Source organism: Artibeus jamaicensis, unplaced genomic scaffold (assembly GCF_021234435.1).
Source record: "Artibeus jamaicensis isolate MK-2021 breed Jamaican fruit bat unplaced genomic scaffold, CSHL_Jam_final contig_332, whole genome shotgun sequence".
NCBI classification, from domain to species: domain Eukaryota; kingdom Metazoa; phylum Chordata; class Mammalia; order Chiroptera; family Phyllostomidae; genus Artibeus; species Artibeus jamaicensis.
In genome coordinates this window covers 2,330,849-2,354,359 of record NW_026521788.1, presented here as the reverse complement: position 1 = coordinate 2,354,359, position 23,511 = coordinate 2,330,849, and the positions used below count along the sequence as shown (strand labels likewise).

At 35.9% G+C, this 23,511-nt stretch overlaps 1 protein-coding gene across 3 annotated transcripts in view; it reads left to right on the top strand.

The window, feature by feature from the left end:
* TNKS2 (tankyrase 2) overlaps positions 1-23,511 on the top strand; it is a 53,834-nt gene that overhangs the window by 19,320 nt on the left and 11,003 nt on the right. For 2 of the 3 annotated variants that reach the window (XM_037156714.2, XM_037156715.2), the window contains exons 10-22: positions 945-1,036; positions 1,124-1,202; positions 4,211-4,382; positions 6,292-6,371; positions 10,807-10,952; positions 11,503-11,668; positions 12,269-12,488; positions 14,875-14,984; positions 15,661-15,849; positions 17,798-18,050; positions 18,896-18,978; positions 19,669-19,789; positions 22,002-22,099. In XM_037156714.2, coding sequence (XP_037012609.2) covers positions 945-1,036; positions 1,124-1,202; positions 4,211-4,382; positions 6,292-6,371; positions 10,807-10,952; positions 11,503-11,668; positions 12,269-12,488; positions 14,875-14,984; positions 15,661-15,849; positions 17,798-18,050; positions 18,896-18,978; positions 19,669-19,789; positions 22,002-22,099 — 1,809 coding nt within the window. The remainder of the gene's footprint in view (positions 1-944; positions 1,037-1,123; positions 1,203-4,210; positions 4,383-6,291; positions 6,372-10,806; positions 10,953-11,502; positions 11,669-12,268; positions 12,489-14,874; positions 14,985-15,660; positions 15,850-17,797; positions 18,051-18,895; positions 18,979-19,668; positions 19,790-22,001; positions 22,100-23,511) is intronic. The other variant, XM_053663821.1, reaches the window with a different exon arrangement.

The following is a 23,511-nucleotide window of genomic DNA, read 5'->3' as shown; positions in this document are numbered from 1 at the left end:
AAGATTGGATAAGCTTTGTAATTAAAATCAGGTCAGAGTCAGAGAACAAATTTCCTATGTACTGTGTAGTTAGCTATGTAAAACAACTTGGCTTAACAGTTATCTAGAACTTTTATTCCATAAACTTCAGGTTTAAATTTTATCTTTATATATATACACACACATTGATTTAGCCATTCACTCTTAGACATTTATTGAACACTTGTTGTGTATGTGTGTCATCCTGGATGTTGAGGATGAAAAGATCTGGGACATAACCACAAGATACTTAACTAGGTTTCTAATGAGTACATCCCTATCTCCTGGCTCCCTTACTCCTTGATGTATCATACACGTAGATGCTGTGTACACATATACATGTCCAGCTTGAAGTGTATCGTTTTCTACCACTGATACTTGCCAAACAGGTAATCCAAGCTCCTTATTGTGCTGAAACAGCTCATTGGAAGAGAAACAAATACTACTTGTCAACAAATACTGTTCCATCAGCTCTATTATCAAAGCAGCATCCAGAGCTGATGAGTGCTGTGTTATTTCTTCATGTAAAGAAACCCCAGCTTTTGGGGCATTTTATTAATTAACCTTTTAAAAATAATATAAGCACCATTCTCAATGGGAATAGTTTTGAGTATCAGTCACATTAATTTAAAATTTTTATCACATCAGTAGTAGCTTTTTCAAAGATGTAAGACAGCTATAAAGTTTGATTAGAGTATTTAGTAATAGATATTGTCTAGTAAATAAGATTTTTCAAACCCTGACAGAATTTAGTAATCGTTGCATATTCTATCCAATAGAAAGTCTTTGAATAGCAAAGTTTTTAAAAAGTTGGTCAAAAATTTAAAAAAAAGAATTAAAATAACTTCTTGAGTGGACACAAATATTCTTAAATAAAAATCAGTCACATAGAGTCCTTGATTAATGCTGCAATTTAAATTATCTAGCATTGTGCTGCCGCATCTCCGTACCCTAAAAGAAAGCAAATCTGTGAACTGTTGCTAAGAAAAGGAGCAAACATCAATGAAAAGACTAAAGAGTAAGTATAGTTTTAATAATTAAAAATTATTGACTGTTTTTTCTTTGAAAAACGCATTCATCATCTGGCCGGCTTTTTCTCTTTAAGATTCTTGACTCCTCTGCATGTGGCATCCGAGAAAGCTCACAACGATGTTGTTGAAGTTGTGGTGAAACATGAAGCAAAGGTATTACCTTTTTGGTAATCTTTGGTAATCCAGTGAGTTATTTGGTTTAGCAGATGAAATGCCTGAGTTTTTAAACTGTTCACTCTCTTATAAGTATTACTGTTTTCCTCTAAATCTTAAAAATAGTCCTGCAGATACTTTTTCTTTATCAAATTTTTTGCTAGAAATCCTGTGGATTTACTTGAAGTGACATTTTTCTTATATATCCTTTATTCCTTTTAACCACCACCACCAGTCTGCCCCCCCCACTCCCCCGTCCAGTTATCTTTAAGGTCTTTTTGTAACACCATATATAGTCCTCAGGAAAATATCCCTAGCTACAGAATACTGATTCTGACCTATCATATTTTCCAGTATTCTTTTCTCATGTCTTTTGTTCCTTGGTTACCGTGATAACTCTGGTTATTTACCCCAGCCAGTCTTTGTTCCCCTCTGTTATTTCTGTGACTAAGCCAAAGAACTTGGAACAGAAAATGAATTATTTAAATAACCTGACTGAAAACACAGCTCCCCATATCGGGAAATGCTACTCATATTGGGAAGTTAATGTTTTTTAGTTGGTATTTATACACAGGGCATTTTATTTGTTGAATAATTATGTTGTCATCCAAGCTACAAATCATTTCTTACCCAGGAACTTAAAAAAAAAATAACAGTCTGTAAAAGATAAACATAGCATTCCAGATTGAGTGACAGTCATCTAATTCAGCAGTTTGTACAAATTTTTGTTTTTTTTAAAGATACATTTCTTTTTTAAAATCCTCATCTGAGGACATGCTTATTGATTTTAGAGAAGGGACATGAGAAGGAGAGAAATATTGATGCAAGAGAGAGACATCAGTCAATTGCTCATACAAGCCTGCACTGGGGACTGAACACATAACCCAGGCATGTTTCCTCACTGGGAATGGAACCCACAGCCCTTTGGTTTACAGGATGATGCTCCAACCAACTGAGTTACATGGGCCAAGACAGTTTTTAGCTACAGACCCTTGCCTTTAAACAAAATCTTTAGTAGAAATTCATTATATAATGGAAAGAATGAAGCTACTCTGAATAAAGGGAGAAAAGTGAAATAGAGATCCCTTTCCCCTCAGATCACCCCGAGGCTCTTCTCTGAATGTGCTTTGCAGAATAGTTTTCTGATCTGTCCTTCCTTGGGCTTTGCACTCAAGTAACCACTTAGAATTCTGCAATTTCTTCCTGTGTTGCCTCTCAGTGTCTTAATTTCTCTTTGATTTGGGGGAATTCTTGATAATGTATAATTTTCATCTTTCCTATTGTAAATTATTGAATAAAGTTATTTCTGCTTGACTGCTTGTCATATCTCATTTGTCTGTCTGTTCTGTAACTTTTCACTATTTGCTTTTTTGTGCCTGTGATGCATTTCCAGAAGAATATCCAGATGCATATTAAGTTTGAGTTGTGGAACTCAATGAAACAGTCTTTAATAGGGTGGCCAGCCATTCAGGTGTGTCCAGGACTGAAGGAGTTCCAAAATTTTACCCAGTGCTTTCAGTGCTAAACCTGGGGAAGTCCCAGACAAACCAGGTCATGTTGGTCACCCTAATCTTAAAACAGAGTGGTACTCAAATTAACTTTTCAAGTGAATGTATTTCATATTTTAGTGAATATGTATTTCATATTTACATAAAATATATTTTATGTGAATAAATAAATTAACCCTACGTATTTTAAATTGCTTTTTCAGTTTCCGTAAGCCTGGAAATGAGCTGTTTATATATAGTCTAGTTTTGGATTCATTGAGAGAGTTTTACTATATTCCTGTTTAAATTTTTCCCGATTCCATGAATATAAATTGGACAGTGTCTGAAAATGTACTAGGTGCCATAGGATTGATTACTAAGGGACTTAATATCTCAGTTCTGTTTTGAAGACTTATTTCCCTGGTTGGGAGGGGTGGGGTAAGGATGAGATGGGGGAGTATTACAGGTGGTTTTTTATTATAAACATTTTAAAAAATACAACCAAGTTGAAAGAATTTTACAGAGAATATGTGCCCACCAGCTAGATTCTGTTAACATTCTGGTACATTGCTTTGTTACATTTTCTCCCTCTATCAATATATCTTTATTTTTTGACATACTTTAAAGTAATTTGTACATTATTGTACACTTCTTAAATACTTTCACGTAGGCAGCATCTAGGGGTCAATATTCATTTACAGTGTAAAATGTACATACAGTGAAATGCACAAATCTTAAGTGTACATTTACTGAATTTTGACTGATGCGTACACCTGTGTAATCAGAATTCACCAAGATACAGAGCATTATCTTATGGCAGAGAATAGGACCTCATCCAAGGCAATCTCCATCCCTAGAGGCAGTGATCATTTTTACTTTTTCCTGCATAGATTAGATTTGCCTGTTTGATGCTTTTGTGTCTAATGAATCATATGATGATTATACTTTTGTGGAAGGTCTTTTCCTCAATATACTGTTTTCGAGATTCATCCACTTAATGAATAGTTTGTTCCTTTTCATTGCTCAGAAGTATTCCATTGTGTGAATACTTTGTAGTGTATCTACACAGATTATATTTTACATGATAAAAAAAGGTAGATGATTAAACCAGTAGAAATAAGTGTTGCAATGCTAACCTAACCTTTGGATTTGTTACTGACTCTTGTCTCTCTTTGGGTTATTCTCCACTATTCTGGACCTCAGAGGACCATAAAAATACATGGATTAGATTTTCTTAGGCAATGTCTAGCTCTGAATGCGGTAAACATTAATGCTTGGATGTTAAACACAGCTGTTACTCAACATCTCACCCTTTTAACCCAAAACTGAGTCTTCCTTCTGCTGTCAGCCTTCATGAATTGGTGACTTTATGTTCTAAATTTGGGCATAACTGTTTGTTTTGAATAGGCTTCTTGAGAAAACAGTTGAGAATTTTTAATTAGTAGCAAATGTTAAATACATGATTGGATGATTTACAATTTTGCATTGAAAGCTAATTGCAGCTTTTTCTGCATTGTTCAGGTGAATGCTCTGGATAATCTTGGTCAGACTTCTCTGCACAGAGCCGCACACTGTGGTCACCTACAAACCTGCCGCCTGCTCCTGAGCTATGGGTGTGACCCTAACATCATATCCCTGCAGGGCTTCACTGCTTTACAGATGGGGAATGAAAACGTGCAGCAGCTCCTTCAAGGTATTAACTGCTTCCATGAAATTATTTTTTAACTAACATTTAAATTTTTTCACACACTATAAAGAGTTGGTAGTAAAAGGAATTTATTTTAGAATTGTTGGCTGTTATTTCTTCCCCACTTGTTATACTTAATGTCCAAATGTTGTTAAATCTTTGTTAGGATTTTGTTTCAGTATCATTTTCTGCCCAATTTCTCTGAATAAGTATGGTATAATAGTAGCTATTTCTTTTTAAAGAAGGGAAAACTTTGAAAGGTAGATGTTTCTTGGTAGAGCAACCATAGTGATAAATAATACTGTAAAGACTAGTCCTACTTCTGCACCTTTTTTTTAGATTTCTCATACATAAGGCATGTAGATTTTGTGCAAGGTAACCAACTATTTGACTTAATACAATTTATTTAATTATTTTCCCATTCATTACATTTTAAAATGTTTAGTTAAAATATGTATATATAAGGTATAAATAGCTACACATATCTTAAAAATTTTAGCCTAGAAATCTGGTCCCATGCTTTTAAAGTGACTCTGCCTACATCTCTACATTTTACTACAATTTAAGAGTATCTGACTTCTCAGAGCTCTAATGAGAACAAATGTAACAGATCAAGCCTTTTGTATCTTTAATAGTCACATTTGATGAGATCCTTGTATCTGTGGTCTGGAAACCACACTGAGAAAAACACCCCTCGAATAGGTGAAGGCCTGTTGATAAAACCCTCTGGAAGCTGCTAAAACTGGGAACTAATTACAGGACTGTGTTACTTCCCCATGTACCATGTATTTGTTCTGCTGTCAGTTTGGCTTGCCCCATTCAGTCACCTAGTGAGGGAGATTTACAGTCTTGGTGGCTTTATGCAAAATGCTGTTACTTACTTTTCTAGCTAGTTTCTTAGAATAAAGTATTACAGTATAGTACCCAGATCAGAGGATAAATGTAATTGTTAAGTCATCTTCTAGAAATGTTATGTACCATTTTATGCTCTACTACTAACATTGTATGACAGGATCTGTTTTTCTTGTCAGCGCCTAGGTATTATAATTCTTAATCTTCTCCTCATGTGAATTTGTGTGTGAATTACAGAAGTAATAGATGCTTTTTTAATGCAAATCACAGAAATACTGTCATGTAGCTCCTCCATTTACTCTTTGCCCTCTAATGGATGAAAAATAAAGTGTCATTTTTTGCAGTTTTAAGATATATGTTGTGATATTTTTTCCATTTTTTCTTTGCCTTATAACTTTATTTAATGCTGTATTTAATGCCTGGTAAATATTTTTCCAAATCAATTTTGATTCTGCTTTTGATGTACTACTCCAACATGTTTTTCTACTGCAAGATAAAAAACACCTATAGTCTGTTCTCAATTACTATATTTAAGGTTTAATTTTTATATTTAAGTCTTTAATCCATCCGGAGTTTATTTTGTTCTAAGACATAAGGCAAAACAGAATTCCAGACCTGAAAGTGAATTTAGATATCTTCTAATCCAGCTTCTGTCATTTTGGAGCTAAGAAAAGTCTCAGGCCCAAAAAGTTCAAGTGACTTGCTCCAGTCAGATAGCTAGTTAATGTCTGAACTATGGTTAGATCTCTGGTGGTTGCACTACTATATTTTTCCACCACTCTACAGGCTTGGTTACAGAGCAGGCCATCTTTCGACATCTATTTTATGTTCCTTTACATTGTCTAAATCACTATTCATATTTACATATGTGTCACTTATATATGTTTCCAAAAAAAAGTTTTAAGAAAGTCTTAACTTTTTCCTCTACTACCATAGGTATTTACTACAAAATCCACACAAGTAAAAAGAACTCTACTTTCAGATAAGATGCCTCCCTTATAAAGCTTGGTGGTTCCTCCCTCTAAGTAGGAGTTAATTGCTCTTTCCTTCTCTTTCTCTTTAGAGGGCATCCCCTTAGGTAATTCAGAAGCAGACAGACAATTGCTGGAAGCTGCCAAGGCTGGAGATGTAGAAACTGTAAAAGTAAGAGATGATCTTTTTACTTTGGATTTTTATTTTGACAGTGTTTAATGTATCTATACTGTTAAAATGAAGAGCCTAGTTATTTATGTGTGCTTTGTTTTAAAAGAGAAATAATGCTGATTTAGTTCTGAACATTAGAATCATTAAGTAATGAAAGAAATTCAGTTTAAGGGGAAAAATGGGAGGGATTTGGAGGAACAAATAGGAAGGACACAGGGACAAGAACTAAGGGGGCTAGAAATGGGAGGGAGGTGGGGAGCATGGGGCGGGGGGGGCTGGGATGGGAGAAATAGACAAAAAACTGTACTTGAAAAATAACTAAATAAAAATATTGTCTGCTATATTAAAAAAAGATAAATAAATAAATAAATAATAAATTTTTAGTTTTACATATATTTCTGTAAATGCGTCACAGCCACAAATTTAAATAAACTGCATGTTTATGGAAATGCATTTTGTTTAAAGGACCTATACATTTGTCCCTTTAAAAAAATAAGGTATATCAATCACCCTGACTGGTGTGACTCACTTAGTTGGAGCATCATCCTGTAGACCAAGAGGTTGTGGGTTTGAATTCTGGCCAGTGCACATGCCTGGGTTGTGAGTTCAGTCCCTGGTTAGGGAGTGTGTTAAAGGCAACCAGTCAGTGCTTCTCTCTCTCTCATTAGTGTTTCGCTCCCTCTCTCTCTCTCTCTCCCTCTGCTTCCCCTATCTCTAAAATCAGTAAGTGTATCCTTGGGTGAGGTTTAAAAAATGTTATATCAAATTATCATCTATTGCTGTTTACATTTGACATACAAAACAAGAAGGGAGGAAAAACTAAACAGTGTCTTATTCCATCTATACATTTCTTCTCTGAGGACCCAGTGTTTAAACATAATAATGATACAGTGTTGCCACTTTTCAGAGCCACTGGCTCCTTATAATCTTAAACTTAATCCAAACTGAATTTTTTTTCTTTCTCAAAGGAGTCAACTTTAGCTCTTACACAGCACCCATCTCCTGTAGTAGTCTTACTTAGAGTAACTGGTTACTTCCTTAGATTTCGCTTTACTTTTCACAACAGGATCATATCTAATGTCTTTTAATGCCTATACCAGATGTTTCTGTTACCTATAGTAATTGTGTATCCAGCTAAATATGTAACTCAAAAGCCTAACATTTTTGCAGGAGCAAGATTACTTTTTTTAAAGATTTTATGTGTTTTTCAGACAGAGGGGAAGGGAGGGAGAAAGAGAGAGAAACATCAGTGTGTGGTTGCCTGTCATTCACCCTCTACTGGGGACCTGGCCTGCAACCCAGGCACATGCCCTGACTGGGAAATGAACCAGTGACCCACCAGCCAGAGCCAAGATCACAATTTAATTCAACTAATACAAATTAAAATCAACTTTTTAAAAAAGATTTTATTTATGTTTTTTAGAGTGGGGGGAAGGAAGGGAGAAAGAGAGGGAGAGATACATCAATGTGTGCCTGTGTCTCTTGTGCCCCCTACTGGGCACTTGGCCCACTACCCAGGCATGTGGCTGGCAACCCTTTGGTTCACAGGCTGGTACTCAATCCATTGAGCCACACCAGCCAGGGCTAACTCAGCATGTTTTATGGGTTTTAGTAGTCCCATAATTTTTTTTCACTTTGGAAAACTTTTTTTTTTTTTTGGCAATTATGCTATTTTAATTTCCAAAGCCTAGTAAGAGGAAAAAACTTTGTTGTGTCCCCCACCCATTCACCCCACACTTTTTCAAAACAGCGCAAGTCCTATTTTAGGGGTCATTAGTAGGTTCTTACTACCTACTAATGACCCCTAAATAAAAACCTAAATGTATTGATTAGATTCATGGCAGATGTATCTATCTGAAGCAGTATCATCATGGTGTTCTCCTTCCTGAACCAGACCCACCCTGCCAAGACAATTTTAGATTTTTCCGAGAACAGAATATGAATGTTTGTCTCATCTGAACTTGAACATTGAGGAAATTTATTCACTATCCTTTCAAATAAAGAGATCTCTGGAAGTTGATTTAAAAGTTCATGGGATCCTGTCCTACTGCTTTATCTGTGTAGGTAGTACAACTAGTTGCAAATAACTTCAGGCTTTATTTTTTTAATAATTTCATTTGTCAAAGAAAAATAGTATTATAATTGCAGTCTTAACTGATGAGTTTTATATTTACATTCTTACTTAAGTAAGCAGCTAAGAGGATATTGAAAGGAGGATTTTGTTTCTATTACTGACCACTGGTTTATGGAAAAGCAAATCACTTGAGTTAAAGGTCGTGAGCTGAAATATTTCCTGCAGAAGTGATCAAAAATTAAGTTAAAAGAAACTTTAACTTCAGGTAACTTAAGTTAAACTTAAAGGTAACTTACTTAAAGGGCAACTAGCTGATTTTTGATTGGGGGTAGATGATAAGAAAAATGCTCATCTACTTACATATGTTAAAGAATATAAACTTATATTCAGTACATGAAATAGTAAAGACAAGACTGTTTTTGTAAAGCTAGAAAGAGTCTAGAGGAAGAAACAGATAAAAAGGTGAACTTGGGGGCAGGAATTGGATTTAGAGAGTAAAATAATGCAGTTGGATTGAGAAAGACCTTCCTCTCTCCCTTATTCTCTCAGGCTATTCATCAGGCTGTCTTCTCTCACCTCTCCTTTTAACATCACTTGATAGAACTTTGTCTTCATCCTCTTTTCTTCTATTCCTTATCTAGCTGTAGACGGGCGAATCACTGGGACAATAACATCCACATAGTACCCAGTGCATACTTATGTGCTCAGTTGTGTTTTGTGGTGATCCATAGACTAGATGCTTCCTCTTAGAAAACCTTCTCAGTCTGGACAAAACTAAACTGACAAGTAGGGAGTAGTGTGGCTAGTGATAACCAAACCTAGCACCTGGCATATGTATGAAAAAATATTTATTCTTAGAGCCTGACATCAGACCGTGAAATGCCATCTCTCAAATGAGACCTCGAATTTATATATCTGACAATCTCTTGTTTAGATAGCATAGAAGAGCTTTATCAGTCCTGTGATTATACACCCCTTCAGGTTAAACCCCTGAAAGTTGATCCTTTGGTTTATTGGCACTAGGTTATTCCACTTTTAGTAGGATAGTAAAGAGAGTAAGGGTTTTTACTTATATTGATATTCATTTGACTTTTTTTGAGCTCCATGATTTTTATTACTGATGTTGCTTTTATTCCCCAAATGCTCACGCAAAATACTCTAGTATTTTGAGTGTTACCATACTTTTATAGCCTTTCTTAGTTAGGCATTATCGTCTAAACCAAAGAACACAAATAACTATTTGATTGACTTTTTTCTTCTCCCAAGGATGGTACATAAACAATAGCATTCTATTAGTTAATTCATTCCATATAGTGCAATATAATTCTGTAAATGTAGTCCCATAACTATGAGCATCAGCACCACCTAGGAACTTGTTAGAAATGCACATTCTCAAGCCCCAGCCCAGAGACAGTAAGTTAGAAAAGCTGGAGGTAGGACTGAATGCACATAAAATTTTGAGAATCACTGGTCTAGAGCAGTACTTCTCAAACTTTAATATGCTTACAGATCACCTGGGATCTTGTTAAAATGCTAGTTCTGACTCAGTAGAGGGGTCTGAGATTCTGAGTTTTTAACAAGCCCCAGGTGATGCTGATGCTTCTATGATGCAGTGTACTTCCACATATATTTGCCAAAAGTGCAAGTTACAGTTGCTAATAATTCACACTTAGAACACCTCTATGTAAATAGTAGTAGTAGTAATGATAAAATTCACCGACTAGTTTTAGCAAAAGAAGATGATACAGGTATAGATTAGAGGACCAGAGGAATTCCCAATAAGTAACAAGATGAAATAAGAATAATAGCACCCTGGCCAGTGTGGCACAGTTGGTTGGACTGTCATCCTGTAACCAAAATGTTGTGGGTTTGATTCCTGGTCTGGGTGTGTACAGGAGGCAACCAGTCAGTGCTCTCTCTCATCGAGGTTTCCCTCTCTCCCCTCCTCTCTCTAAAAGCAATGGAGTAATGTCCTTGGGTGAGGACAAAATGAAATTTTTTTCAATTTTATTTATTTATTTTTAGAGGGAAGAGAAGGAAAAAGGGAGATAAATATTATTAGTATATGGTTGCCTCTCAAGCACCCCCTCCTGGGGACCTAGACCACACCCCACGCATATACCCTGGCTGGGAATCGAACCAGCAACCCTTTGGTTCACAGTCTGATGTTCAATCCACTGAGCTACACCAGCCAGGGCAGGACAAAACAAATTTTTAAAAATAAATAAATAGCAAATAGTTTCCAAGGGTGCTGAATTGATGAGACAAAAAATAACTCAGACATTCGAAATTTCTATGAAATGAATGAAAAAAGAAACCAGAATGTATAGCATCATGTGTATTCTGGGTTCCATCCTATAGAAATTGTGTACCATTCAGAGTGTGAACTGCAGAGACATCGAAGGGCGTCAGTCTACACCACTCCACTTTGCAGCCGGCTATAACAGGGTGTCAGTGGTGGAGTATCTGCTGCAGCACGGAGCTGATGTGCATGCCAAAGACAAGGGGCAAGTACCAACGATTGCCGGACCTCTCTTTCCATTATCAGACCTTTTTAGGAAACTCTGAAAATATTTTTATGATAGTTGTCAGCTCTTTATTTTCAGGGACATCTGTTCTCTAACATTAGATTAAATTTAACTTCTTCATTTTAGTTAAGATTTTATGATGGTTAGCATTTATACTCTAACTTACTTGCATAATTCCTTATATTTTACAGTGGCCAAGGAGATTGCCGTGTTAGCGTATAATTGATTTAAAATTCTTTTTAATTTGCTTTCAGGATATTTAAATTCTTCCAGTTTATCTTAAAATCATTTTTCTCTAAAAATATATGTTTTCTAATTGTAGATATTGTATGTATATGTTTGTTATATTCTCTGTAATTTTACTTTGTCCGTACCCCCAAAATAATTCCACTTAGGCTTTCAATAAATATTTATGTTCTGTAAAGTATAATCAGTATAATCCCTTGTAGAGTTTAAGAAATTTATCAGCTACATGTAATTATTTAAATTAAAACATATCTTTGTGTTGCATTACTTACTTTTTTCCCAGAGGCCTTGTACCTTTGCACAATGCGTGTTCTTATGGACATTATGAAGTTGCAGAGCTTCTTGTTAAGCATGGAGCAGTAGTTAATGTAGCCGATTTATGGAAATTTACACCTTTACATGAAGCCGCAGCAAAAGGAAAATATGAAATTTGCAAACTACTACTCCAGGTATATTTAAGTACTTAACTATTCACAGAGTATATTACATAAAATATGTTTGAGAGCTCTGATTTTAATGTAAACTTAAACTAGTACTTATCTAGATTTCAGAATAAATGTCAGGAATAGTAGTTTAATCTATGAGTATGTTTATCACACATAGATTTATTATTGTATAAAGTCAGTTATCACCACCTAATTGTTCTCTGGTAATGTTAATTTTCTTATGTAGTACTTTAACTTCAAAATAGTGGATTGTGTAATGTATAAGCCAGATTTATTGAACACTAATGAAGTTGATAGTACTGGTTGAATATAGGTACTAGTGTAGATATTTTACAGTAAAAACAAGAAAATAGTTGAATTTATACTTTATTTCAGTGTTTTTGAAAACTAAAAATGGCATACATGAAAATTCATTTTTAATGAAATATTTAAGTGTAGTTTTTTGTATATTAACTTAAATATTAGTAACAATCATGTTAACCTTTAAGGTTAGAGTCTCATTAGAAAATAGGTTTTTTAAAAATATAATTACACTGCCTATTTTCTCATTGACCAAGTACAGACTGAAGTCAATTCCTCTTTTTTTCTTTTTCACATGTCCAGCATGGTGCAGATCCTACAAAGAAAAACAGGGACGGCAATACTCCTTTAGATCTTGTTAAAGATGGAGATACTGATATCCAAGATTTACTTAGGGGAGATTCAGCCTTGTTAGATGCTGCCAAGAAGGGTTGTTTAGCCAGAGTAAAGAAGTTGTCTTCTCCTGATAATGTAAATTGCCGTGATACCCAAGGCCGACACTCAACACCTTTACATTTGGCAGGTAAGGGAATGAAGTTTGACATATTTAGGCTGGTGACTTCTAAGATTCATTTTTCCTGAGTGAAGTATTTTCTACAAGTAAACAAAGAATTCAAATTGGATATCTTCTAATACCACTGTTACACTCTCTAGTGTATCTGTACAGATACACTTGCCCATAAAGTGAACTTCATGTTCACTTTAGTATTAGTGTGCTACATTCAGTAAGAATCATTGAAAGAGGCTCTACCGGTCACCATGTGCTTTGGAACTTTTATTTCAGGTCACCATGTCATTTGAATCATCTTTAATACATGAGTTTAGGGTACAGAAACTTGAAAAATATGCTTTCTTGAGCTAGCCTTCCTCATAGGAAGCTAAAGCTTTCTTCTAATGATAGCTGTTAAGCACAAACAGAAAAAAAATCCTAACAGACTTTCGCAAGTTACATAAATCTCTTGCCAAAGTTACAAAATACCACAGACTGGTGGCTTAAACAACAGAAATTTCTTTTCCCACAGTTCCAGAGATCAAGATGTTAAGGATTGGCTTCTCCTGAGACCCTTCTTATTGGCTAGCAGATGACTGCCTTCTCACTGTGTCCTCATGTGGCCTTTTCGTTGTTGGGCAAACATCCCTTTATGTCTCTATAGGTCCTAGTTCTTTTCTTAGAAGAAACCAGTCAGATTGGATTAGGACCTACTCCAAATGGCCTCATTTTAATTTAATTACCTATTTAGAGGCCCTGCCTACAAATACAGTCACATGCTAAGGTACTGGTGGTTAGAGCTTCAATGTAGGAATTTTGGAGCACACTTGAGTACGTAATATTTGTTCTAAATCTTCAGTAAAAGTTGGCACTCTGCCCCTTTGTTTTTAGCGCACATATACAACATTGTGGCTTCAGTACAGCATTTTCACCTGCATTGAAGATGATAAGAGTGTGGGCCACTAAAATCACTGAGCCACAGCATAGGTAGTAGACTTGTGTCATAGGCGCGTTTGACTTACACGGCTTTATCTATACACACATGGTTTAAAAAGAGAAAATAATAGTGCAGGTATTTCTACCTCTCAGTAACATGGGAGATGGAAATCTACTCCCAAGTCATTTCAGTCTCCATATGAGTAACTGTGTTTCTAGTGTTCAAGGGATGATTTCGGTTATATGGAATTTTTGTTTTTAAATTCTCACCCCATGTAAGTTGGGACCCTACTATCCAAGGAAAAGAATTCCTCCATTTATGTGTCTCCTAGAGAATTTTGGAAGTGATAAACCACAAATGCTAATATGCTGAGAAAAAGCTTCTCTATTTCCACTATCAATCAGGAGTTTCTAGTTCATGCAGACTAGATGTGAACTGACCTCTGATTTGAATTGTGCTGTGCATTTTTATTTATATTAGCTTCTTATATTTTTATGGAAGCTTATCTACAGCACTTAACATTAATGTTTAAGTCTGTCATCTTTGTAAGTGATAAATATGTTGTATACACAAGATATTTCTGCCCTCCTGAGCAGTATTATACCATGAGACCTGGAAGCACTTTCGGATTCAATGTAATGCTTAGCTTATGGCAGTTTTGTTTTTTCTTTACTTGATCTTAATGAAATTTTTGCTTGAGATCCTTCAGCAAAAGGATAAAAACTACAATAAAAAAGTAAATGTGAATATAATATTTTGAACTATTTTAAAGGTTCAAGTCATATCTGGTTTTATTTTGGCAAAGTTAAGTGGCAGATTTGCTTTCAGTCTATGAATATGTGTTGAAATATACTTCACCATAAGAGTATGTACTAAAATATCGGGGGAGGCTGGGATGGGAGAAATAGACAAAAAAACTGTACTTGAAAAATAACTAAATAAAATTAATTTAAAAAAAAAGAGTACGTACTAAAATAGGTGACAGTTCCCAAGATGACAGTTGAGAGGTTATGACATTTACAAAATAGTGAGTTTCACTTGATCGCGATACTAGGTCCTGCTGTCAGACTTGTACGTACGTGTACTCCTATGTTCTCTAGCAAAAAGCACGACCTTGTGGCCTTCTGGGGAATTGGGGTCCTGAGACCCATACTAGGTAGCCGTCTTCTGCTCTGTCCTAACTTAGCTTTTATATGTTCAAATGCCTTTTACTTGTAGCCCTTTTCTGGAAGTTGTTTGTAACAACCAGGAAGGCAGGAACTTTGATAAGAAGGTTTTAGAAGATACCGGCAAATCAGTCAGATTCTCTAAAACAAATGGGTGTCATAACTGAGAGCTTCCAGCTTGAGGCCAGAGGGCAGATTTTTTCCCATAAAATAAAGTTTTAATTGGCTCCAATGGGGAATAACAGATTATTATAAATATATGTAACTAATTTTTATATTAACAATTAAAAGTAATTTTACTCCTTTTCTAAATCAGCTGGTTATAATAATTTAGAAGTTGCAGAATATTTGTTACAACATGGAGCTGATGTGAATGCCCAAGACAAAGGAGGACTTATTCCTTTACATAATGCAGCATCTTATGGGGTGAGTTCTTCATGTTAACTTTAAAAATCTCATGTTAACTTTAAATTGCAGTTCAGGAATTTAGTTTGACTTTCTCATTTTATAGAGAAGTAAATACGAGGGCTAAAGAGGTTAAATAACTTCCACATTTTAGTTCTGAATCTGTTGTAAGCCTGCTGTGTGATGTGCAGCACCTTTGGCATTTATTGCCTTGCCATCTACCACTTATTTTCATTGAGCTGTTAATGTTTGTTTGTTGGTGCCCAGGAAACTTGTTGGGATTCATAGGAATTTGTAGGTTCAGATGCATTGTTCCTGACTTTTTACTTCCCTAAATGTCACAGCCAGTATTGATTATCTTCAATAGTATAATTTGAGTAATTGAGGAAAGCTGCTGATTTATAAATTGATATTCAGCAGTTATAACAGCCAAATAAATGAGAAATTGTTAAATTCATATTGGTTTAGTTCCTTCCTTTATAGAATTCTTCCTGTTTTCTAGATAGTTTCTTAAGTAATTTAAATGTCTACTGCAATTTTAAATTAACTACCCATAAATTATGATGTTGAGGAGAAACAGTTTTTCGTTTCCAGACTAAGTATGAAAAGAAGGAAAAATAAGTATATGGCTACTTTCTTTTTAGGAACTAAAGTATGATAAAATTTCAGACTGTAACAGGATTATTTTCTTTTACAGCATGTAGATGTAGCAGCTTTACTAATAAAGTATAATGCATGTGTCAATGCCACGGACAAATGGGCTTTCACACCTTTGCATGAAGCAGCCCAAAAGGGACGAACACAGCTTTGTGCTTTATTGTTGGCCCATGGAGCTGATCCTACTCTTAAAAATCAGGAAGGACAAACACCTTTAGATTTAGTTTCAGTAAGTGATGGGCTGTTTGAAAAATCTCAGCACTTTTCTCACTTTCAGAAATACCCTTGGTATATATAAAATGTTTTCATGATGAGTGTGTAAAATCTGGTTTTTAGCCCAATTTAAATGTAGGACTCTTTTGTTTTAAAATACAGTAATTAAACAGGATTATCAGTTACTGTGTTTTAAATGGTTTGGGGAAAAGATGTATACAGTATAGCTGCTTACATTACTTGGGAAACAAAACAGCACAGGCCTCCATCAAATGCTGTTACAGTGCATGTGGTGCAAGATAGTACCGGACACGGGCCTTGGTGAATGTCCCCAGCTGGGGACATCATCCTCAAGGTGCAGCCACAAAGCCTGCTTCTGCTAGATTCCCTTCCACACCGCCTCATGCCAAAGTTCCTTTTTCTTACCCCACTAGAACTGTTCTAGCCTCTACCTCTGTTCTGGCCACTGTAACGCAGGTGCCTGTCTTGCCTCCACCACTAGGAAATTGATCAGAGCAATGGAGGGAAAGGGAGAAGAAATTCTTGAGGTAGGAAGGGACGTGTCTTCTTCGGATTGCTTTCTCCTGAGAGTGTCCATTGTTACAAGTTACATTGAGAAGCTAATTTAGTTCAGCTGCACTGTGGGTTAAATAGATTTTTCTCAGGGTTACAGGCCAACCACATTTGCAACATTTTTACAGGGAAATGTCTTTCCCATTCCAACCACCTTCAAAGTGAACTTTCCTTATTCAGTCCGCGGATTCATTATTCCACCAGATATAATTGGCAATGAAACAAAGTGCTCTAGAGAACATGTATGGGCTTTAGAGTCAGAGTGCCTTATAATTCTAGCTGTTATACAGTCTTGCAAGTTGCCTAACCTCTGAACCTCAGTTACCTCATCTATAAATGGGGATAAAATGTATCTGGTTAATATGAGAATTAAACATAGTAATAGTGTACTTAAAGTCCTTGGCATGTACCAGGTACATAAAAAGCACCCAATAAATGGTGCTCATGTTATTTTAAAATGTTGTATACAAACTATGAGTCCCACGAAAGTTCTTAGACTCGGGGGAACAAGATGAAAATCAGAATAGTCAGTACAAGTGACTAACCATGGAAACAAATACTGATTTACTTCTTGCTGAATGTTAACTAATTGAGCATTGGGAAAGAACACTATATGTCACAAACCAAACAAATTAATGTACCAGTAAATTTGGGGATTTTTTTTCAATTCTAGCATATTTCATTAAATTCTTATCTTTATTACCTCCTCTCAAAATGTTCAGTTTTGAGGAATAAATATATTATTAAATATTTTCCAAGAAACAAACAGTTATTATGTTTGTTAAAGTTCTGTGTAGGTTGAATTACTTCTTTCAGAGTAATCGTGAATGTTAAAAGCTCTTACCTCTTTAAGTTGATATTTTCAAAACAAACTGAACTAACCAGCAGGAGCAAGATAGACTACAAATAGCAGGCTGACAGCTGGAGTGGGCAGGGTGGTGGTGCATGGTTGGGGAGAGGGGCAAGCCAAAAGGAAGAAAGAGAAAACTCACAGACAGAACAACAGTGTGGTAATTGCCAAGGGGATGGGCTGGGCGGAGGTGGCAAAAGGTACAAGGGGGATAAATGGCAATGGAAAAAATACAATAAATTAAAGTGAAACCATTGATATTTTTTATTGTAGTATCAAATTTGTGGGGTTTTTCATGCTTTGCCACATTTAATAGTTTTGATTCTGTGTCTTGGAATAGATGTTGAGTTATATTTTATATTTAATAACAATATAGCTGAATATAATTTATTTGCTTCACTTTTTAAAATAATCATTTTTAAAAGCAAGTCTAGTGCAGATCTGCTGGGGTTTTGTCGTATTTTAAAGTGCATTCCACTGGGGATAGTAGAATTTAAAAACTTGCTTATTACAGATTTGTCTCTCTTCACATGTACACTAGGCAGATGATGTCAGTGCTCTCCTGACAGCAGCCATGCCCCCTTCTGCTCTGCCTTCTTGTTATAAACCTCAAGTGCTCAATGGCCTGAGAGGCCCAGCAGCCACTGCAGATGCTCTGTCTTCTGGTCCGTCCAGCCCATCAAGTCTTTCTGCAGCCAGCAGTCTTGATAACTTGTCTGGGAGTTTTTCCGAACTGTCTTCAGTGGTTAGTTCAAGTGGAACAGAGGGTGCTTCCAGTTTGGAGAAAAAAGAGGGTGAGATTCTATAAAAATAACTTTCTTACTCATATTGTAGCACATATTTGACATTTAGAATGCTAAAAAGTCATTTTTTTAACATTAACTTAGTATCAGATTAACATACTGTCATCAAAGTTTTAGCCTTTTATTCTTTTTCTTACATTATTATATTTTCTAATGACACTTTCTCCTTCCAGGTTGAGCCTTGATTCTGCTAACCCACTCTTTAGATATAAATATGCTTTTTTAAAGGTGGAGAAGCCCTTTTGGTTGAGTAATTATGCCTTTATTTACCTCTTCCAATGTATTGTTACAGAATAGTTTTTATCCTGTGTTAAAATACCAAAACTTTGAAGACCGATTTTGAAGGTCAAAGATAAAAATACACACACATAACCTGCATTCTCTAAAAGCTGTTCTCTTTACCTTTTACCTGTCAAAATTAATCTCACAGTATGTGACATTATAAAACTTACTTTCATAAATTTTTTTGTGAAGTAGGTTACATCCTCAAATATAGGGAAAAAAATTTTTAGTGGAGATAAAATCAACATATAATGGTTTCAGCTCTATGAAAACTTATTTTAAAGATAGTTAAAATAAGATTGTTTAATGGAAAGATTTTTTTTAACCTGAGAGTGTCCTGTTGGTAAACTGTTTCTTCTAATTATGAATCTTAGAGCATTCTCTTTGCAGCTTTTGACATTTTGTTTAGTATTATATCCAAAGTAGCTATTAATATTTTGCTTCATTTTTAATTTCTTTATGTATATAGTAATATTACAAAGCTTTTTTATAACATTAATATCTACTGTTCTGATGGTGAATTTTTTTGTTGTTCTGGATTTCTTATTTTCCAGTTCCAGGGGTAGATTTTAGCATAACTCAATTCGTAAGGAATCTTGGGCTTGAGCACCTCATGGATATATTTGAGAGAGAACAGGTGAGTTGATGATCATTGTTTGGCTTGGTTTGGTGTTTTAAGGACCCTCACGGGACATGTTTGAAATGTTCAACTTGTTTGGGGGTGAGGGAGGGGTTTTTTTTAAGAGTCTAGAAATTGGTTACTCTTCTGACTTGGCTTGATCTTGGAATTTCTGTTCAGTTTATTCTTTCTGTTCTGTTCAGAGAGAGCTTCATGGAACAGGCGTAAATAGAAGAGGACTTTTTAAAATGTTTAGTTTTACAAAGTGGGAGTAATACATTTGAGATAAAAGGATGAGTTTGATCAGTGGTGCATACATACCAGTTAGCATAGTGTGGAACTTGGGAGAACCATTATATGAAAGGGTTGGATGTAGAGGGATGATGGAAAAGATAGAAAAGTGTACCTGAGTGTGATTAATTTGACAGTGCTTTTTTTTTTCCAGTTTCGTTCTTCTCAGGTCCTTACGCTAAATGATAACAATGTTTTTGGTAGTTCCTGCCAGAACTTTAATTAAATTAGCTAGTTAGCTAATTAGCTGTAGCTTTTTATTTTCAGTTTCAGTTTAACAACTGATTTACTTTCCTTCCTAAACTGTTCGAAAGGCAATTTGAAGTAAATGTATGAATCTAATACATTGCGAGATCACCAATATATGAATGTCCACCAAATGAAAGTCTTCTGAACAGTTTCATCTTCTTTTGTAAGATCACGTTGGATGTATTAGTTGAGATGGGGCACAAGGAGCTGAAGGAGATCGGAATCAATGCTTACGGACATAGACACAAATTAATTAAAGGAGTTGAGAGACTTATCTCTGGACAACAAGGTACTTCACTTTAATCATTACTGCTGTCAGTTTAACAGTTTCCATAAAGGCAGTCCTCAATTTAAAAACTAATAATTAAAAAATCTGTAGAAGTCCATTTGATACAATAAGCTTTGGGAAACCTGGAATCAAGTCTTCACTCTGCTACTGTTAAGCATCCTGGGCTGCTGCTATTTACTATATGACCCTAAATAAAATTTCTGGGCCATTTTATTTCTCCTGATAATACTTAAGAAAATACAAATTGCATTTGTTCAATAGATGTTAACATGTCCTATGAACCAGGTCCTAAGTAAAAATGATGAATTAATTTAAGTCAAAAGTAACTTATTTATTTATTTACTTATTGGGAGAGGGGACAGGAAGGAGAAAGAGAGGGAGAGAAACATCAGTGTGTGGTTACCTCTCACATGGCCCCCACTGGGGACCTGGCCTGAAACCCAGGCATGTGCTCTGACTGGGCACCAAACTAGCAACTCTTTGATTCTAAGGCCAGCACTCAATCCATTGAGCCACACCAGCCAGGGCCAAAAATAACATTTTTAACTTCATTGTTAAATTGAAAAAGTGATTTACCCTGGAGTCAGAAGCACCCTATAATTAAAAGTCCTGGCTGTACAACTAGGGTTGAAAATAAACCTCCCCTAGCAAAAATGAAAATTCTCAGCAAAAAAATGTATACCTACCAGGACAGGGTGTATCCCTTGAGAAAGGGGAAAGAGTACCTCTAAAAATTAGGCAATTCAAACTAAAAAATGTTTTCAACTGGGATTCTGGAATAGAATCAATTAAAGTAAATACACTCTACTTGTCTGGCAGGGTCTAAGGTAAAATGTTTAAAATGTGAGATAGGCTTGGATATTTATACTAGAGGTGACAAAATTTTTGTAAGATAAAGAGGAGGGAAAACCCATGGCTCCATGGAATGTTAGTATACAATGTAAATTGCATCAGAAATGAAGAGGAACTAGAGCCCTCAGTCGTGGACTGCCACTGTGACTCTTCTACAGTAGGACCATCTGGTAGGGTAGCAAGTGTGGTGGAGTACTTGGAACAGGGGCCATTGAGGAAAGAAGTGGGTGGAAAGGAAAGCAGGCAGTGTCGGTACAGTAAACACGTGATGGTATGTGGCACGCAGTAAGTCTGTGCTGAAAGGCTCAGGAAGCAGTGATGGAAACAAGATACTGCCTTCAGTTGGTAGGTGTACGTACCTCCGTGCCACCTCTTGCCTGACTTTAAAGCCTTAGCTATTATTTAGTGCATCAAGGCAATAGGTTACTTGTCCTGCTATTTCAGCACTGATAAGTGTCTTTCTTCAGGGTAGTCCAAAGATGCCTTAGTCAAGCATTTGTCACAGTCTTTATTCTGTTAAGTCTTTATTCTGTAAAATAGTCACCTCTATGTAGTCTTCCTGCTTTCTATAAACATTGTAGTTCAGCCATACCTATTAGTCTTTATCAGAGTTTGGCATGTTGGTGGTAACCCAGTTATTCAGACCAAAACTCAGAATTAAAATAATCTCCAGAGGCAAAGCACCATGCACTGACCCAGCAGTAAAAGATTTGATTCCTACCTGGGAAAATGGCAAAGCTTTGGATTTCTTGTAGAGATTAAAGGAGCTTTGTTACGAATATACCGAAGAAATGGGAGATTCTGTTTAAAATTCCACTTAAAAAGCTTTGTGAGAGTAAAATTAGAAAAATATGGCTGGACCGTTGATGTTCAGGAAGTATGACAAATGGATTGCATTGAATTAAAGACTCTATTGTGGATTAGAGTAAGTATTCAGTAGTTAGTAAACTTTATGGACTTCTCATTCGAGGATGATTTAAAATTAGTTGAGGTCATGCAAGTTTCCATTGTAATTCTTCCTCATACTTAGAAAAGATAAAGGAACTAAATGCTGAAGGGGCTTCACATTTAGTAAAGGAGAAGATAAACTCATTAAGAAAAGGGAATAAAGAATAGAGAGATTTTCTGAACCATTCCCACAAAATTCTTATGACTTTTACAGGTCAAAAACTAGTAGTATTAATGCAGTTCTGGTTTGGACCTTGGAACAGAAAAAGGACATTGGTGGGAAAAACTGGTGAAATCTAAAAGTTTTTAAAAATTAGTAGCAAACATCAGATAAATCAGATTATTTTTGGTTGATGTTAATTCTTTCTTTTTGGGGCACATGAATATTCTACCTTCAAATTTTCTTTGATAGGTCTGAACCCGTACTTAACTCTGAACACTTCCGGGAGTGGGACGGTTCTCATAGACCTGTCTCCTGGTGATAAAGAGTTTCAGTCTGTGGAGGAAGAGGTATGTTCACACACCTTAAATAAATGTTGGTTCCACAGTTAAATGTCCTGGAGGTTTCCAGATCTACGTGAAAACATAGTAGGGTATTTTAATTGTCCCTAATTCTTCTACCTGGAAAACTGTCAAAATCAGCATTTCAGCTCAGTAAACCTTACCTTCAGTAACTTGGTTCAGCACACCAGTTAATATTAACACAGAGGTTCCTGTCATTTGAAAGAAAATGTGAATGTCACCTCCCTTCGTGAAGGCAGTTTCAAAGTCCAGAGTCTCAGACAAGACCCAAACAGAATAGTGGGTGACACTTACTGGAAAATTTTTCTTCTAGCATTCTTTCTATAAAAATCATGGATCCACTGAATATTTTTATTATTTTTTTTTAAAGATTTTATAATGGGGCAGGGAGAGAAACGCTGATCCATTGCCTCTTGTATGCACCTGATCAGGGACTGAACCCGCAGTCCCAGAACCAGCCGGCCTCCGATTTGTGGATGACTCCTAATGAACTGAGCCACATCCGTCAGGGATCCACTGACACCTTTTAATAGTGCCTTATACTTTTAAGAACATGTACCTTATGTATTTGTGAGCTGAGCACAGAGATACAAAATTGAATGACATTTAGTTCTAAAACCCAAGAAAGTCCAACTCGATGAAATAACAAATTGTGCTTTATTAGGGCAAAATGAATGGAAACATCTTTTTGGTATATCACATGGTTAGCTTTATATATTTAGCTCACCTGTGAATCCAGTTGTTTTTTCCTCCTCCAATTTGAATTATGTAGTTTTCACCTACAAATACTGTTTTCAGAAGGATGGTACTAGTGAACAGCTCTCACTAGAAAATAGTACTTGTGAACTTACAGAACACATTCCTTAAACAACAAAAATATATATATTTTTTAAGATTTTATTTATTTATCTTTAGAGGGGAAGGAGAGGAGAGAAACATCAATGTATGGTTGCCTTTCATGCATCCCCTGCTGGGAACTGGCCTGCAGGGAACCAGTCTGCAACCCAGGAATGTGCCCTGACTGGGAATCGAACCTCGATCCTCTGGTTCGCAGGCCTGTGCTGAATCCACTGAGCTACACCAGCCAGGGCACAAAAATATTTTTTAATTGGTGAATTTTTTAAAAGGTTTTATTTATTGAATTTTAGAGAGAAGGGATAGGAGGGAGAAAGAGAGGGAGAGAAACATCAAAGTGTGGTTACCTCTCATGTGGCCCCCACTGGGGACCAGGCCCACAACCCAGGCATGTGCCCTGACTGGGAATCAAACCAGCGACCCTTTGGTTCATAGCCCGCACTCAATCCACTGAGCTACACCAGCCAGGAACAACAAAAATACTAAAAACCCATTTTGTGGTTTCAAAAATAGAATCATGTAAGTCAAGAACCAAGTTCCCCAAA